This window comes from Triturus cristatus, chromosome 7 (genome assembly GCF_964204655.1).
Source record: "Triturus cristatus chromosome 7, aTriCri1.1, whole genome shotgun sequence".
Classification (NCBI taxonomy): domain Eukaryota; kingdom Metazoa; phylum Chordata; class Amphibia; order Caudata; family Salamandridae; genus Triturus; species Triturus cristatus.
This window is the reverse complement of record NC_140590.1, coordinates 14,416,345-14,434,406: the sequence shown is the minus strand read 5'-3', so window position 1 is coordinate 14,434,406 and position 18,062 is coordinate 14,416,345. Positions and strand designations below refer to the sequence as shown.

Here is an 18,062-nt window from a genome sequence, read left to right as displayed (position 1 = left end):
CCCCCAGCATTGTAGCCATGTAGACTCTGAAAACCACTATGCCCACGTTGGAGCGGCCCGCTGACAGACGGGGCCGCTCGGACTCTCTGCCTCATCCGGCACACACACGGGAGAGGGCATGTTGGAGTGGCCCACTGCCAAAACGGGGCAGCTCAGAATCTGTGCTCCCAGCAGGCCCCACACGAAGAGCCAACACTTACCGGCTCACTCCTCAATGCGGTGGGACTCTCCTCTTCACCCGGGCCCCCTCCTGGGACCCGGGACTCCTCTCATCATATGCGGGGCTTCCCTCTCCTCACGGGAGCCCCGCGACGCAGTTCTTCTCTTCTGGGACGCCTTCCCCCTTCCTTCAGCTACCGGGGGAAGGCGGAAATGGTGCCCGCGAGGCTCCGGAAACTCCGCCCTGCATCAGGCAGCTTCGCCTGACTTCCGGGTCGTGTCTGGCAGCGGCCCGGAGATTTCCCCTCTGCACTCGGGCTGCGGCGGTGACCTCTTGTCGGTGCCATAAGCGGGGTGGGCACCCGCCATAGAAATCAAACAAAAAGCGGGGTGGGCACCCGCGAAAGGAAATAAATCAGAAATGCGACCATGATGCGGGGTGGCACCCACTCGATTACGGCAATGTGGGGGGAATCCCTACGCTGGGGATTCCCTCCGGAGCGATGGGCAGCTTGACGCTGCGAGGCTCTAGCACTCCCCTCTCCTAGGGAAATTGAAAGAAAGCGCACACGAGGCGCTAGATGCAGTCCCAGTCCTCAAGGCCATGGAATATAAAAAGCAAAGCGCTCACAGGGCGCAAGGAGCCCTAGCTCCAAAAGCACAAGTCCTCAGCAATCAAAAATAATAAGTCCTTAGGAATGAAGGGCAATGCAGGGCCCAGGGAGGCCAGCCCTCCCCTGGGCCCCAGCAGCAGCACGCCCCAGTAGGATTAGCACACTGAACCTTTTCATGGGGTCCCAGCCCCTATATTTATACAACATTTTCTTTGTCCCAAACTGTAGGGCAAGGGGAGAACCAGTTACAACTGGTTCTGGAGCACTTTGTTTTGCTCAGCCCCTCTCCCTATTCACAGGGCAGGCTAGGGACATCAGATGCACCACGGGGGGTGGAGCCAGCATTGTGGAGGGAAGGCCCATCCCTATTCAGGTCCCAGGTGCAACTCCTCCCTCCCATCTAGCTGCTGATCTCCCTATTCACCACTGGGCTGACTCACCCTGGCTCCTGGAATTCCCCAGGCCTGTCACTCAAACTCAGACAGGCAATTCACATCATACAGCACACAGACATGCCAACCTCTAGAAGTGGCACTTCTCCTATAGTTATAATAAATCCGCGCACATCATTGCGCAGCATTGATTCTTGCGAGTTCACACATACTAAACTTGACCCTGCACTCCTCTCACATCAGGAATTACCATGGACACACATATCCCCCATGCATTCCTATGGGAGGGCAGGCCTATCTCACCACATGCACTCAGAGAGCACACACACTTTACACTGGGCCACAGTGGTAAAGTGCGCAGAGGCCAAAAATCACTACCAATATGTCAGAGCTTAATGCAACAAGTTCAGGGGTGAACCTGCCAGAAGGGCCAAGTCCAACAGACACATTGAGAAGGACACATGAAGGAAGAACCGACCCAAACAGTGTGACGAGGACACATGAAAGTAGAACTGACCCAAACAGTGTGAGAAGGACACATGACAGAAGAACCGACCCAAACAGTGTGAGAAGGTCACATGAAAGAAGAACCGACCCAAACAGTGTGAGAAGGACACATGAAAGAAGAACCGTCCCAAACAGTGTGAGAAGGACACATGAAAGAAGAACTGACCCAAACAGAGTGGGAAGGACTCATGAAGGAAGAACCGACCCAAACCCGTTCTGAAAGTGCAGACAGAGAACATGCATCTTTTTACCTTTATAGGAGTGGGAGCTGCTTACCCACTTGATCCCGTTCCAAATTCTCCGTCACGAAGGAAGGGGGTGCTTCATTGCTCTACCAGGACTAGTGCCTGACAGCCATCTCCACAGAGCTGAGGAGACATTCACCTGCTTCTTGTCCTAGACAGAATGGAGGATCCTGCCTGGAGGAAGAGGGAAGGAGCGAGCCACCCGTGAAGGAGGAGACAGCAACAGTAGTTGAGTTTGCTGCTGTGGCTCCCATAATAGAGACTCCTGGAAGCATAATTGCTGGTCTCCTCTCTGATAGCCAGTCACTATCACCACAGCAGAGGAGTCACAGCACTGAAGTATGCCCAAGTGCATCACCTCACCAGCATTGCTGTATCGATGATGGCACTTGCCCTGAAGGGTGCCTGAGCAGTGCCTGCCGCTGAAGAGGGCACTGTTGCTGAATCGGGGCAGTTGCCAAAAGAATCTGAATTGACTTTGCTGTCACAGCAGAGGCACTTGCCCCAAGTGTTCCTGAGCACTCTGCCTCACTGAAGAAGAAACCCATGTAACCCGTGACCCAAGTGTGGCTGAAAGGAATTGTGTTGTGGCTAGCCTTGAGTAACTTGCACAATTGTGTGCCCGTGCGGACTGCACTGCTCGAAGTGAGCTGCTGCCCAGACGCACTTGCCACTGTGTGCCAGAGTAAGTGTGTGACTGCTGAGGCGCTGTGCCTTATTGCACCAAGCCACCTCTCCCGCCCTAAGGCACCATAAAGGGACTCGGCTACCATCTTTGGACCTGCAGTCATAAAATGGACCAGTTCACAGCCTTCGATCAGGGAGGACCCAGGGTTTGAGTTGATGTCTCAACCAGAAGGCAATACTCCCACCTGTGGGCCTAGGAGATGCTAAGTGCCCTGAGTAGGGCCACTGAATGAAGGCAGCTGCAACACTGCACACCTGCCACTGCCTTCGGACACTGCTGCTCGACCGGCATCTGCTTGAAAGGAATGGAGCAGCCACACAATGCACCTGCAGCCTGAGAGTCTTTCCTGACCAAGCAAGGACCTGGACTGACGAGCCGAAGGCCAGAGTGAAGGCTTCCACCGACCCAGATTGCAGATGAGACAAACATTAAGAGACTGAATGCTTGCAGCTGGCAGTGCATAATTTGGGCCGGTGGTTTCAGGTGCTCGGCACTAGCACTTAATTATTAACACCGGCGCTTGTGACCGCCTGCCACAAGGTGGCGCTGTCTGTCTAATTTAGAGATGACAACAACAACACAAAATTATTAATTGAATATTCATAAAAATTGCTATTAGCTGCTGCGCAAGCCATTCTTACAGCTTTGGGTGCCTGAAATAGTCCAAATTGTCACACTCGCAGGAGTGTGATGGTTAGTAGTTGTGTTGTTACCATCATTGGCAGCAAGGCCAGGCCAGTGTGTACTGCAAGCTGCAGTGGCAGCCTGACGAGAGCCCTGGCACTTGTTGTTTTACAAAATTAAGCACCTGTCTACCTGACCAAAGGAGGGAGCACTGCCGCTGTGCTGAAACCTGCCCCAGAGCGCTGCCGCTGTGCTGAAACTTGGCCCAGAGCGCTGCCGCTACGCTGAAACCTGCCCCAGAGCGCTGCCGCTGCGCTGAAACATGCCGCAGAGCGCTGCCACTGTGCTGAAACCTGCCCCGGACCGCTGCCGCTGTGCTGAAACCTGCCCCAGAGTGCTGCCGCTGTGCTGAAACCTGCCCCAGAGCGCTGACGCTCCGTTGAAACCTGCCCCAGAGCGCTGCCGCTGTGCTGAAACCTGCCCCAGAGCGCTGCCGCTGTGTTGAAACCTGCTCCAGACCACTGCCACTGTGCTGAAACCTGCCCCAGAGTGCTGCCGCTGCGTTGAAACCTGTCCCAGAGCGCTGCCGCTGTGCTGAAACCTGCCCCAGAGTGCTGCCGCTGCGTTGAAACCTGCCCCAGAGCGCTGCCGCTGTGCTGAAACATGCCCCAGAGCGCTGCTGCTGCGTTGAAACCTGCCCCAGAGCGCTGCCGCTGTGCTGAAACCTGCCCCAGAGCGCTGCCGCTGTGCTGAAACCTGCCCCAGAGCGCTGCCGCTGTGCTGAAACCTGCTCCAGACCACTGCCACAGTGCTGAAACCTGCCCCAGAGCGCTGCCGCTGTGCTGAAACCTGCTCCAGACCACTGCCACAGTGCTGAAACCTGCCCCAGAGCGCTGCCGCTGTGCTGAAACCTGCCCCAGAGCGCTGCCTCTGCGTTGAAACCTGCCCCAGAGCACTGCCACTGTGCTGAAACCTGTCCCAGAGCGCTGCCGCTGTGCTGCCCCCTGGCCCAGAGCGCTGCCGCTGTGCTGAAACATGCCCCAGAGCGCTGCTGCTGTGCTGAAACATGTTCCAGAGCGCTGCTGCTGTGTTGAAACCTGCCACAGACCGCTGCCGCTGTGCTGAAACCTGCTCCAGACCACTGCCACTGTGCTGAAACCTGCCCCAGAGCGCTGCCGCTGTGCTGAAACATGCCCCAGAGCGCTACTGCTGTGCTGAAACCTGCCCCAGAGCGCTGCCGCTGTGCTGAAACCTGCCCCAGAGCGCTGCCGCTGCGTTGAAACCTGCCCCAGAGCGCTGCCGCTGTGCTGAAACCTGCCCCAGAGCGCTGCCGCTGTGTTGAAACCTGCTCCAGACCACTGCCACTGTGCTGAAACCTGCCCCAGAGTGCTGCAGCTGCGTTGAAACCTGCCCCAGAGCGCTGCCGCTGTGCTGAAACATGCCCCAGAGCGCTGCCGCTGCGTTGAAACCTGCCCCAGAGCGCTGCCGCTGTGCTGAAACCTGCCCCAGAGCACTGCCGCTGTGCTGAAACATTCCCCAGAGCGCTGCCGCTGTGCTGAAACAAGCCCCAGAGCGCTGCTGCTGTGCTGAAACATGTTCCAGAGCGCTGCTGCTGTGTTGAAACATGCCCCAGAGCGCTGGCGCTCTGGGGCGAAACCTGCTCCAGACCACTGCCACTGTGCTGAAACCTGCCCCAGAGCGCTGCCGCTGTGCTGAAACATGCCCCAGAGCGCTGCTGCTGTGCTGAAACCTGCCCCAGAGCGCTGCCACTGTGCTGAAACCTGCCCCAGAGTGCTGCTGCTGTGCTGAAACCTGCCCCAGAGCGCTGCCGCTGTGCTGAAACATGCCCCAGAGTGCTGCCGCTGTGCTGAAACCTGCCCCAGTGCACTGCCACTGCGCTGAAACCTGCTCCAGACCACTGCCACTGTGCTGAAACCTGCCCCAGAGTGCTGCCGCTGCACTGAAACCTGCTCCAGACCACTGCCGCTGTGCTGAAACCTGCCCCAGAGCACTGCTGCTGTCCTGAAACCTGCCCCAGAGCACTGCCACTGTGCTGAAACCTGCCCCAGAGTGCTGCTGCTGTGCTGAAACCTGCCCCAGAGTGCTGCTGCTGTGCTGAAACCTGCCCCAGAGCGCTGCCGCTGTGCTGACCCCTGCCCCAGAGCACTGCTGCTGTCCTGAAACCTGCCCCAGAGCACTGCCACTGTGCTGAAACCCGCCCCAGAGTGCTGCTGCTGTGATGAAACATGCCCCAGAGCGCTGCCGCTGTGCTGACCCCTGCCCCAGAGCGCTGCTGCTGTGTTGAAACCTGCCTCAGAGCGCTGCCGCTGTGCTGAAACCTGCCCCAGAGCGCTGCCGCTGTGCTGAAACCTGCCCCAGAGTGCTGCTGCTGTGATGAAACATGCCCCAGAGCGCTGCCGCTGTGCTGACCCCTGCCCCAGAGCGCTGCCTCTGTGCTAAAACCTGCCCCAGACCACTGCCACTGTGCTGAAACCTGCCCCAGAGCGCTGCCGCTGTGCTGAAACCTGCCCCAGAGTGCTGCTGCTGTGATGAAACATGCCTCAGAGCACTGCCGCTGTGCTGAAACCTGCCCAGTGCACTGCCGCTGTGCTGAAACCTGCCCCAGACCACTGCCGCTGTGCTGAAACCTGCCTCATAGTGCTGCCGCTGTGCTAAAACCTTCCCCAGAGCGCTGCCGCTGTGCTGAAACCTGCCCAGTGAACTGCCGCTGTGCTGAAACCTGCCTCAGACCACTGCCGCTGTGCTGAAACCTGCCTCAGAGTGCTGCCGCTGTGCTAAAACCTGCCCCAGACCACTGCCGCTGTGCTTAAACATGCCCCAGAGCGCTGCCGCTGTGCTGAAACATGCCCCAGAGCGCTGCCGCTGTGCTGAAACCTGCCCCAGAGCGCTGCCGCTGTGCTGAAACCTGCCCCAGAGCGCTGCTGCTGTGCTGAAACCTGCCCAGTGCACTGCCGCTGTGCTGTAACCTGCCCCAGAGCGCTGCCGTTGTGCTGAAACCTGCCTCAGAGTGCTGCCGCTGTGCTAAAACCTGCCCCAGAGCGCTGCCGCTGTGCTGAAACCTGCCGCAGAGCGCTGCCGCTGTGCTGAAACCTGCCCCAGAGCGCTGCTGCTGTGCTGAAACATGCCCCAGGGCGCTGCCGCTGTGCTGAAACCTGCCCCAGAGCGCTGCCGCTGTGCTGAAACCTGCCCCAGAGCGCTGCCGCTGTGCTGAAACCTGCCCCAGAGCACTGCTGCTGTCCTGAAACCTGACCAGAGCACTGCCGCTGTGCTGAAACCTGCCCCAGAGCACTGCTGCTGTCCTGAAACCTGCCCCAGAGCACTGCCACTGTGCTGAAACCTGCCCCAGACCACTGCTGCTGTGCTGAAACCTGCCCCAGAGTGCTGCTGCTGTGCTGACCCCTGCCCCAGAGCACTGTTGCTGTCCTGAAACCTGCCCCAGAGCACTGCCACTGTGCTGAAACCTGCCCCAGAGCGCTGCCGCTGTGTTGAAACCTGCCCCAGAGCACTGCCGCTGTGCTGAAACCTGCCCCAGAGCGCTGCTGCTGTGCTGAAACATACCCCAGAGCGCTGCTGCTGTGCTGAAACATGCCCCAGAGCGCTGCCGCTGTGTTGAAACCTGCCCCAGACCACTGCCGCTGTGCTGAAACCTGCCCCAGAGCGCTGCCGCTGTGCTGAAACCTGCCCCAGAGTGCTGCTGCTCTGATGAAACATGCCCCAGAGCGCTGCCGCTGTGCTGAAACCTGCCCCAGACTGCTGCCGCTGTGTTGAAACCTGCCCCAGAGCGCTGCCGCTGTGCTGAAACCTGCCCCAGAGCGCTGCTGCTGTGCTGAAACATGCCCCAGGGCGCTGCCGCTGTGCTGAAACCTGCCCCAGAGTGCTGCTGCTGTGCTGAAACCTGCCCCAGAGCGCTGCCGCTGTGCTGAAACCTGCCCCAGAGCGCTGCCGCTGTGCTGAAACCTGCCCCAGAGCACTGCTGCTGTACTGAAACCTGCCCCAGAGCACTGCCGCTGTGCTGAAACCTGCCCCAGAGCACTGCTGCTGTCCTGAAACCTGCCCCAGAGCACTGCTGCTGTCCTGAAACATGCCCCAGAGCACTGCCACTGTGCTGAAACCTGCCCCAGAGCGCTGCCGCTGTGTTGAAACCTGCCCCAGAACGCTGCCACTGTGCTGAAACCTGCCCCAGAGCGCTGCCGCTGTGCTGAAACATGCCCCAGAGCGCTGCTGCTGTGCTGAAACATGCCTCAGAGCGCTGCCGCTGTGCTGAAACCTGCCCCAGACCACTGCCGCTGTGCTGAAACCTGCCCCAGAGCGCTGCCGCTGTGCTGAAACCTGCCCCAGAGCACTGCTGCTGTCCTGAAACCTGCCCCAGAGCACTGCCACTGTGCTGAAACCTGCCCCAGAGCGCTGCCGCTGTGCTGAAACCTGCCCCAGAGTGCTGCTGCTGTGATGAAACATGCCCCAGAGCGCTGCCGCTGTGCTGACCCCTGCCCCAGAGCGCTGCCGCTGTGTTGAAACCTGCCCCAGAGCGCTGCCGCTGTGCTGAAACCTGCCCCAGAGCGCTGCCGCTGTGCTGAAACATGCCCCAGAGCGCTGCTGCTGTGCTGAAACATGCCCCTGAGCGCTGCCGCTGTGCTGAAACCTGCCCCAGACCACTGCCGCTGTGCTGAAACCTGCCCCAGAGCGCTGCCGCTGTGCTGAAACCTGCCCCAGAGTGCTGCTGCTGTGATGAAACATGCCCCAGAGCGCTGCCGCTGTGCTGAAACCTGCCCCAGACTGCTGCCGCTGTGTTGAAACCTGCCCCAGAGCGCTGCCGCTGTGCTGAAACCTGCCCCAGAGCGCTGCTGCTGTGCTGAAACATGCCCCAGGGCGCTGCCGCTGTGCTGAAACCTGCCCCAGAGTGCTGCTGCTGTGCTGAAACCTGCCCCAGAGCGCTGCCGCTGTGCTGAAACCTGCCCCAGAGCGCTGCCGCTGTGCTGAAACCTGCCCCAGAGCACTGCCGCTGGCCTGAAACCTGCCCCAGAGCACTGCCGCTGTGCTGAAACCTGCCCCAGAGCACTGCTGCTGTCCTGAAACCTGCCCCAGAGCACTGCCGCTGTGCTGAAACATGCCCCAGAGCGCTGCTGCTGTGCTGAAACATGCCTCAGAGCGCTGCCACTGTGCTGAAACCTGCCCCAGAGCGCTGCCGCTGTGCTGAAACATGCCCCAGAGCGCTGATGCTGTGCTGAAACATGCCTCAGAGCGCTGCCGCTGTGCTGAAACCTGCCCCAGACCACTGCCGCTGTGCTGAAACCTGCCCCAGAGCGCTGCCGCTGTGCTGAAACCTGCCCCAGAGCACTGCTGCTGTCCTGAAACCTGCCCCAGAGCACTGCCGCTGTGCTGAAACCTGCCCCAGACCACTGCCGCTGTGCTGAAACCTGCCTCATAGTGCTGCCGCTGTGCTAAAACCTTCCCCAGAGCGCTGCCGCTGTGCTGAAACCTGCCCAGTGAACTGCCGCTGTGCTGAAACCTGCCTCAGACCACTGCCGCTGTGCTGAAACCTGCCTCAGAGTGCTGCCGCTGTGCTAAAACCTGCCCCAGACCACTGCCGCTGTGCTTAAACATGCCCCAGAGCGCTGCCGCTGTGCTGAAACATGCCCCAGAGCGCTGCCGCTGTGCTGAAACCTGCCCCAGAGCGCTGCCGCTGTGCTGAAACCTGCCCCAGAGCGCTGCTGCTGTGCTGAAACCTGCCCAGTGCACTGCCGCTGTGCTGTAACCTGCCCCAGAGCGCTGCCGTTGTGCTGAAACCTGCCTCAGAGTGCTGCCGCTGTGCTAAAACCTGCCCCAGAGCGCTGCCGCTGTGCTGAAACCTGCCGCAGAGCGCTGCCGCTGTGCTGAAACCTGCCCCAGAGCGCTGCTGCTGTGCTGAAACATGCCCCAGGGCGCTGCCGCTGTGCTGAAACCTGCCCCAGAGCGCTGCCGCTGTGCTGAAACCTGCCCCAGAGCGCTGCCGCTGTGCTGAAACCTGCCCCAGAGCACTGCTGCTGTCCTGAAACCTGACCAGAGCACTGCCGCTGTGCTGAAACCTGCCCCAGAGCACTGCTGCTGTCCTGAAACCTGCCCCAGAGCACTGCCACTGTGCTGAAACCTGCCCCAGACCACTGCCGCTGTGCTGAAACCTGCCCCAGAGTGCTGCTGCTGTGCTGACCCCTGCCCCAGAGCACTGCTGCTGTCCTGAAACCTGCCCCAGAGCACTGCCACTGTGCTGAAACCTGCCCCAGAGCGCTGCCGCTGTGTTGAAACCTGCCCCAGAGCGCTGCCGCTGTGCTGAAACATGCCCCAGAGCGCTGATGCTGTGCTGAAACATGCCTCAGAGCGCTGCCGCTGTGCTGAAACCTGCCCCAGAGCACTGCTGCTGTCCTGAAACCTGCCCCAGAGCGCTGCCGCTGTGTTGAAACCTGCCCCAGAGCGCTGCCGCTGTGCTGAAACCTGCCCCAGAGCGCTGCCGCTGTGCTGAAACATGCCCCAGAGCGCTGCTGCTGTGCTGAAACATGCCTCAGAGTGCTGCCGCTGTGCTGAAACCTGCCCCAGACCACTGCCGCTGTGCTGAAACCTGCCCCAGAGGGGGAACAACCTTTACAACGCAACTTTTACAACGCACTACCTTTACAACGCATTATTTACAACGCATAATCCATTACAACGCATGACATTACAACGCATGACACTACAACGCATTTTTAAAAACTACCTTTACAACGCATTCCATTACAACGCATACTACCATTACAACGCATACCATTACAACGCATAATATTACACTACACTATCCAACACTTACCCTACTGTTGCACCCCCTGGAGTTAGAATAGTAATTTTTACCCCTATACTGTCCAACACTTACCCTACTGATGCACCCCCTGGAGTTAGAATAGTACATTTTACCCATATACTATCCAACACTTACCCTACTGATGCACCCCCTGGAGTTAGAATAGTAATTTTTACCCCTATACTATCCAACACTTACCCTACTGTTGCACCCCCTGGAGTTAGAATAGTAATTTTTACCCCTATACTATCCAACACTTACCCTACTGTTGCACCCCCTGGATTTAGAATAGTAATTTTTACCCCTATACTATCCAACACTTACCCTACTGTTGCATCCCCTGGAGTTAGAATAGTAATTTTTACCCCTATTCTATCCAACACTTACCCTACTGTTGCACCCCCTGGAGTTAGAATAGTAATTTTTACCCCTATACTATCCAACACTTACCCTACTGTTGCACCCCCTGGAGTTAGAATAGTAATTTTTACCCCTATACTATCCAACACTTACCCTACTGTTGCACCCCCTGGAGATAGAATAGTAGTTTTTACCCCTATACTATCCAACACTTACCCTACTGTTGCACCCCCTGGAGTTAGAATAGTAATTTTTACCCCTATACTATCCAACACTTACCCTACTGTTGCACCCCCTGGAGTTAGAATAGTAATTTTTACCCCTATACTATCCAACAATTACCCCACTGTTGCACCCCCTGGAGTTAGAATAGTAATTTTTACCCCTATACTATCCAACACTTACCCTACTGTTGCACCCCCTGGAGTTAGAAAAGTAACTTTTACCCCTATACTATCTAATACTTACCTTAAATGTAATTTAATATTATGCGTTGTAATGGTATGCGTTGTAAAGGTAGTATGCGTTGTAATGGAAATGCGTTGTAAAGGTATTTTTTAAAAATGCGTTGTAGTGTCATGCGTTGTAATGTCATGCGTTGTAATGGATTATGCGTTGTAAAAAATGCGTTGTAAGTGCATGCGTTGTAAAAGTGTGCGTTGTAACGTCATACATCCGCCCCAGAGCGCTGCCGCTGTGCTGAAACCTGCCCCAGAGCACTGCTGCTGTCCTGAAACCTGCCCCAGAGCACTGCCCCTGTGCTGAAACCTGCCCCAGAGCGCTGCCGCTGTGTTGAAACCTGCCCCAGAACGCTGCCACTGTGCTGAAACCTGCCCCAGAGCGCTGCCGCTGTGCTGAAACATGCCCCAGAGCGCTGCTGCTGTGCTGAAACATGCCTCAGAGCGCTGCCGCTGTGCTGAAACCTGCCCCTGACCACTGCCGCTGTGCTGAAACCTGCCCCAGAGCGCTGCCGCTGTGCTGAAACCTGCCCCAGAGCACTGCTGCTGTCCTGAAACCTGCCCCAGAGCACTGCCACTGTGCTGAAACCTGCCCCAGAGCGCTGCCGCTGTGCTGAAACCTGCCCCAGAGTGCTGCTGCTGGGATGAAACATGCCCCAGAGCGCTGCCGCTGTGCTGACCCCTGCCCCAGAGCGCTGCCGCTGTGTTGAAACCTGCCCCAGAGCGCTGCCGCTGTGCTGAAACCTGCCCCAGAGCGCTGCCGCTGTGCTGAAACATGCCCCAGAGCGCTGCTGCTGTGCTGAAACATGCCCCTGAGCGCTGCCGCTGTGCTGAAACCTGCCCCAGACCACTGCCGCTGTGCTGAAACATGCCCCAGAGCACTGCCGCTGTGCTGAAACCTGCCCCAGAGTGCTGCTGCTGTGATGAAACATGCCCCAGAGCGCTGCCGCTGTGCTGAAACCTGCCCCAGACTGCTGCCGCTGTGTTGAAACCTGCCCCAGAGCGCTGCCGCTGTGCTGAAACCTGCCCCAGAGCGCTGCTGCTGTGTTGAAACATGCCCCAGGGCGCTGCCGCTGTGCTGAAACCTGCCCCAGAGTGCTGCTGCTGTGCTGAAACCTGCCCCAGAGCGCTGCCGCTGTGCTGAAACCTGCCCCAGAGCGCTGCCGCTGTGCTGAAACCTGCCCCAGAGCACTGCCGCTGTCCTGAAACCTGCCCCAGAGCACTGCCGCTGTGCTGAAACCTGCCCCAGAGCACTGCTGCTGTCCTGAAACCTGCCCCAGAGCACTGCCGCTGTGCTGAAACATGCCCCAGAGCGCTGCTGCTGTGCTGAAACATGCCTCAGAGCGCTGCCGCTGTGCTGAAACCTGCCCCAGAGCGCTGCCGCTGTGCTGAAACATGCCCCAGAGCGCTGATGCTGTGCTGAAACATGCCTCAGAGCGCTGCCGCTGTGCTGAAACCTGCCCCAGACCACTGCCGCTGTGCTGAAACCTGCCCCAGAGGGGGAACAACCTTTACAACGCAACTTTTACAACGCACTACCTTTACAACGCATTTTTTACAACGCATAATCCATTACAACGCATGACATTACAACGCATGACACTACAACGCATTTTGAAAAACTACCTTTACAACGCATTCCATTACAACGCATACTACCATTACAACGCATACCATTACAACGCATAATATTACACTACACTATCCAACACTTACCCTACTGTTGCACCCCCTGGAATTAGAATAGTAATTTTTACCCCTATACTGTCCAACACTTACCCTACTGATGCACCCCCTGGAGTTAGAATAGTAATTTTTACCCATATACTATCCAACACTTACCCTACTGATGCACCCCCTGGAGTTAGAATAGTAATTTTTACCCCTATACTATCCAACACTTACCCTACTGTTGCACCCCCTGGAGTTAGAATAGTAATTTTTACCCCTATACTATCCAACACTTACCCTACTGTTGCACCCCCTGGAGTTAGAATAGTAATTTTTACCCCTATACTATCCAACACTTACCCTACTGTTGCACCCCCTGGAGTTAGAATAGTAATTTTTACCCCTATTCTATCCAACACTTACCCTACTGTTGCACCCCCTGGAGTTAGAATAGTAATTTTTACCCCTATACTATCCAACACTTACCCTACTGTTGCACCCCCTGGAGTTAGAATAGTAATTTTTACCCCTATACTATCCAACACTTACCCTACTGTTGCACCCCCTGGAGTTAGAATAGTAATTTTTACCCCTATACTATCCAACACTTACCCTACTGTTGCACCCCCTGGAGTTAGAATAGTAATTTTTACCCCTATACTATCCAACACTTACCCTACTGTTGCACCCCCTGGAGTTAGAATAGTAATTTTTACCCCTATACTATCCAACAATTACCCCACTGTTGCACCCCCTGGAGTTAGAATAGTAATTTTTACCCCTATACTATCCAACACTTACCCTACTGTTGCACCCCCTGGAGTTAGAAAAGTAACTTTTACCCCTATACTATCTAATACTTACCTTAAATGTAATTTAATATTATGCGTTGTAATGGTATGCGTTGTAAAGGTAGTATGCGTTGTAATGGAAATGCGTTGTAAAGGTATTTTTTTAAAATGCGTTGTAGTGTCATGCGTTGTAATGTCATGCGTTGTAATGGATTATGCGTTGTAAAAAATGCGTTGTAAGTGCATGCGTTGTAAAAGTGTGCTTTGTAACGTCATACATCCGCCCCAGAGCGCTGCTGCTGTGCTGAAACCTGCCCCAGAGCACTGCTGCTGTCCTGAAACCTGCCCCAGAGCACTGCCCCTGTGCTGAAACCTGCCCCAGAGCGCTGCCGCTGTGCTGAAACCTGCCCCAGAGTGCTGCTGCTGTGATGAAACATGCCCCAGAGCGCTGCCGCTGTGCTGACCCCTGCCCCAGAGCGCTGCTGCTGTGTTGAAACCTGCCCCAGAGCCCTGCCGCTGTGCTGAAACCTGCCCCAGAGCGCTGCTGCTGTGCTGAAACCTGCCCCAGAGCGCTGCCGCTGTGCTGAAACCTGCCCCAGAGCGCTGCCGCTGTGCTGAAACCTGCCCAGTGTACTGCCGCTGTGCTGTAACCTGCCCCAGAGCGCTGCCGTTGTGCTAAAACCTGCCCCAGAGCGCTGCCGCTGTGCTGAAACCTGCCCCAGAGCGCTGGCGCTGTGCTGAAACCTGCCCCAGTGTACCCTAGAGAATGGGAGGTAGATTGGGCAGAGGAGGCATCCTTGCTAGGAAGCTATAGTCCTGTACCGGAGGCTTCGAGTACCCGATACCTTTGTGTAGTGGGTAGTATTGAGTTTTTCTCTGTACAGAACTATTTCTCTTTTTTTCTGAGGTAAGCACTGCGCTGCTCTATCATGGTTCTAGTCTCTCGGGTGTATTTTTAATACAAAGCCTTTTATACCCCACGCTACCCTTCCTTAGAAGCCTGTGAGTGCTTGCCATCGCTTTTACACACCAGAAGGAGTAGGGAGTAATAAAAATGTCTCTTTCTAGTGGTGGCACATGCTGTGTGTCTAAATACTGCCCTCACTCACACAATTGTGTGACATGCTTTATCATAGGGCTGCTACCAAACACCCCTGCACAGCCAATGCCTGGGGTGGAGCAATAGGGTAGGGGAAGACAAACACAACACAAAAGAGAAACAAATGATTTCCAGAGTGACTGGGATCACTGGAAGCGAAAGTGCAGTGTAGACTAAAACTAGCTCGAAGGTGTCGCTGTGCCTATACTTTATTCCTGGACCCTCCGGCCAGGATTGAAAACGTGAAGGATGGTGGTGATTGGGAGATTTAATGTGCTCCTTATGCCCCTCCTTACTGCCAGGTTGTCGACATGCTTCGGCCGTGTGTCTGTGCCCATAGGTTGGTGTCACGCCAGCCTTCTTCGGGACTCTGCCGGTGCCAGAATATCTGTGTGTCTCCCTCACCTCGTATTGAGATAAGTGGGTGTCAGAACCGCTAGTTCTGGTCTCGAAGTATTCCCTCGACTGTGCTCGTGGAGGTACGAGTTTACCCCTAAACCATGTTGAAAATGGCGAGAGGCAAGGAGAGACCCCCTGTAATCACAATTACATCAAGGGTGGTGCTCCTCCCATCGACTGCTTGCCTGCTCCCGCCGTGTAGGTAAGTGTGACTACAGGGGGTCTCTCCTTGCCGCTCGCCATTTTCAACATGGTTTAGGGGTAAACTCGTACATCCACGAGCACAGTCGAGGGAATACCTCGAGACCAGAACTAGTGGTTCTGACACCCTCTTATCTCAATACGAGGTGAGGGAGACACACAGATATTCTGGCACCGGCAGAGTCCCGAAGAAGGCTGGCGTGACACCAACCGAGGGGCACAGACACACGGCCGAAGCATGTCAGCAACCTGGCAGTAAGGAGGGGCATAAGGAGCACATTAAATCTCCCAATCACCACCATCCTTCATGTTTTTAATCCTGGCCGGAGGGTCCAGGAATAAATATAGGCACAGCGACACCTCCGAGCTAGTTTTAATCTACACTGCACTTTCACTTCCGGTGATCCCACTGACTTTGGAAATCATTTGTTTCTCTTTTGTGTTGTGTTTGTCTTACCCTACCCTATTGCTCCACCCCAGACGTTGGATGCGCAGGGGTGTTTGGTAGCAGTCCTATGATGAAGCATGTCACACAATTGTGTGAGTGAGGGCAATATTTAGACACACAGCATGTGCCACCACTAGACAGAGACATTTTTATTACTCCCTACTCCTTCTGATGTGTAAAAGTATTGTCTGGGGGTACGGAGTAGGTGAGTCCGTTACCCTCACCCCTCCTGTTTTGTGTGGATTATGCTTGCCATCGCTGCCACTGAGAGTCAAATGCTGAAGGGCTTGTACTTGGGCCAGTGTGCAGAGTCAAAGCAGGTCAGACCCTGGTAGATCTGAGGTAAACAACCGGAGCCCCCACAGCTATGGGCCACTACCCCCTGCTCGCCCATGATTTCCCGAACAGGGTCTGACACAGAGGTGCTCATCTTCCACCGTCTGAGACATGTCTACTCTTTAATGCTGCCTATTTCATTTCTAGGATTTACAACATGAAGACCAAGCAATTTACAACCAGCTGAAAAGGTAGCAGACGCAAAACCTTTGATGTAAGAATCAAATTCAATAAAGAAATGTTTTGTTTTGGATGTAACTGGCGGTATTTATGTAGTGTGAATCTTAGTCGATTGTTTTAAAACGGCCAGGGAATTACATGCCGACACAGCTGGATGAGAGATGCACTGATGGTCAGGCCTCGGCAATGCAGCTAGACAACTCGCTGTCCTACGCTGCATCAAACTGAGAAGAGAAATATGTGATATTCACCAAGATATGGCACATACCAGCTCTCTCTGCACTAGTGGTGCACTTGTGGCTGCCATGCGTCAACGCAGGCACCATTGAACCATGGTGCAAGGCTGCCTGCGGTACAGGCAGCATTGTTTTTGTGCAGGAAGGAGGAACGTTCTGCACAAAAACAATCCTCGGAGGCATACTTCTCATCCTATGTGTGCTGAAGAATGCAGCACATGTAGGAAGAGAAAATAACAAGGCGAAATGAACATATTTCTCCTCATTACGCATCTAGTGGGATAGCGTAGTATGTTGACACATTCCCAGCTTTAGTGTTCCTCGTAAATCTGCGAATGCTTCTGAATCCATGGGTGGATGCATAGAAACACCCTCGCTCCACCCGCGGAAAGCTTTCACAACACAGGGTAACGCACGCAGTGCCTTACGCTATCTTGCACGGCTCTAGATTTACTAACCAGGCAGAGCCGTGCAGGGTTATTTGCATAGATTCGTTCTTGTCCTGAGGCTCTTGCTGTTCCATGCTATGTTATGTCAATTACATTAAGAATATCTTGAACAAGGCTATTCCCTTCTCTTCCAGCAATACATGAACATCTTTGGATTCTCTTCCTATGGCTCCATTATCACAACCAGCAAACACCTGGGCTGCCGAAAGGACAAATGTGAGCCATGGCTTTTAGCGCACGCTCAACGGGCTCTGTGGATAGTGAGGCGCCTGCATCTCATTGAAGAGATCTCCAACTTGCTCTCATTAGAATCCAGAGTAAGAGATTCCTCTTGAACAGAAGTGAGTCTGCAGCACTCATCACAGGACATTGTTTTTCCAAGAATCAAGGACAGTGATGGCCCAACAAAGAGCATTGCAACATCAAGTCCTGCATCACAACTATGACCACCCATTCAACGGAGCATGAAACCGCCCAAATCATTCCATACGCGTAGGATGATTGCGTGAGCTGGAGAGTGTGACCTGCAGCCGCCCAAGATGGCTTCAAGGACTTCGCGACTCTCCTTCACGTGACGCTACTCTCTTCCACGAGCTTTGACACCGCCCACAAACATGATACTTTCTAGGATGGCGGGCTTCCATTCCAACAGGGACCATCTTTAGATAGGAAGCTGCGATGCAACGCAACATTTAGAAAATACAACAGGAAATGAATCTTTCACAGTTGTTTCCAAGCCAGGCCTGCAAAACCCTCAATCGATTTTAACATAAACAACATTTGTTCATATTCTGATTGCTATGTCAGATAAATGGGGCTAACATAGTCTTATGTCTGGAGGTTGTTCTGTAGGGGTCTTTGAGTCAAGGTACCTGAGCTCAACGCTGCCTGTCACCCCAAGCCTTGTGAGGAAAAAATAAACCAATGTTCAACTTTTTATGGAAATAAAGAATATTGCATCTGGCAGGAGATTTGCTTAAAAAGTGTTATGGGGAGACTATATTTAATAAACTGTGTTGGGGACACAATACGTTTATGTGTGTGTTTGTGAAGCAAACATTTTTTGCTGTACAATAGAAAAAGATGCAATTGTGAAGGGGTACAGGTAAATCTTTCAAAAAAGTGGGCTCTCTTTAGATGACATCCGTGCATGGATGCACTGGAAGTTAATAGTTTTGGACAAGGTGTTCCTTGACGACGTCTGTTTTCATCTAGTTTCTGGATTTAAGGAGTATTGCTACTTGCTGGATGAGTGTTGAGTTGGGAGTAATCCTTGATTTTTAGCAAGTGAAGATCTAGCGAAGACCTAGTGATGGCCTAGTGATGGCCTAGTGAAGACCTAGAGAAGATCTAGCGAAGACCTAGCGAAGACCTAG

At 54.8% G+C, this 18,062-nt stretch overlaps 1 protein-coding gene across 5 annotated transcripts in view; it reads left to right on the top strand.

Annotated features, from left to right (window-relative positions):
• LOC146808688 (uncharacterized) overlaps positions 1-17,712 on the top strand; it is a 170,526-nt gene extending 152,814 nt beyond the window's left edge. For 3 of the 5 annotated variants that reach the window (XM_085615494.1, XM_085615492.1, XM_085615495.1), the window contains 2 exons: positions 15,969-16,035; positions 16,821-17,712. In XM_085615494.1, the coding sequence (XP_085471620.1) occupies positions 15,969-16,016 (48 nt within the window). In that variant the 3' untranslated portion in view covers positions 16,017-16,035; positions 16,821-17,712. The remainder of the gene's footprint in view (positions 1-15,968; positions 16,036-16,820) is intronic. The other 2 variants (XM_085615493.1, XM_085615491.1) reach the window with 2 other exon arrangements.
• Positions 17,713-18,062: the final 350 nt, after the last annotated feature.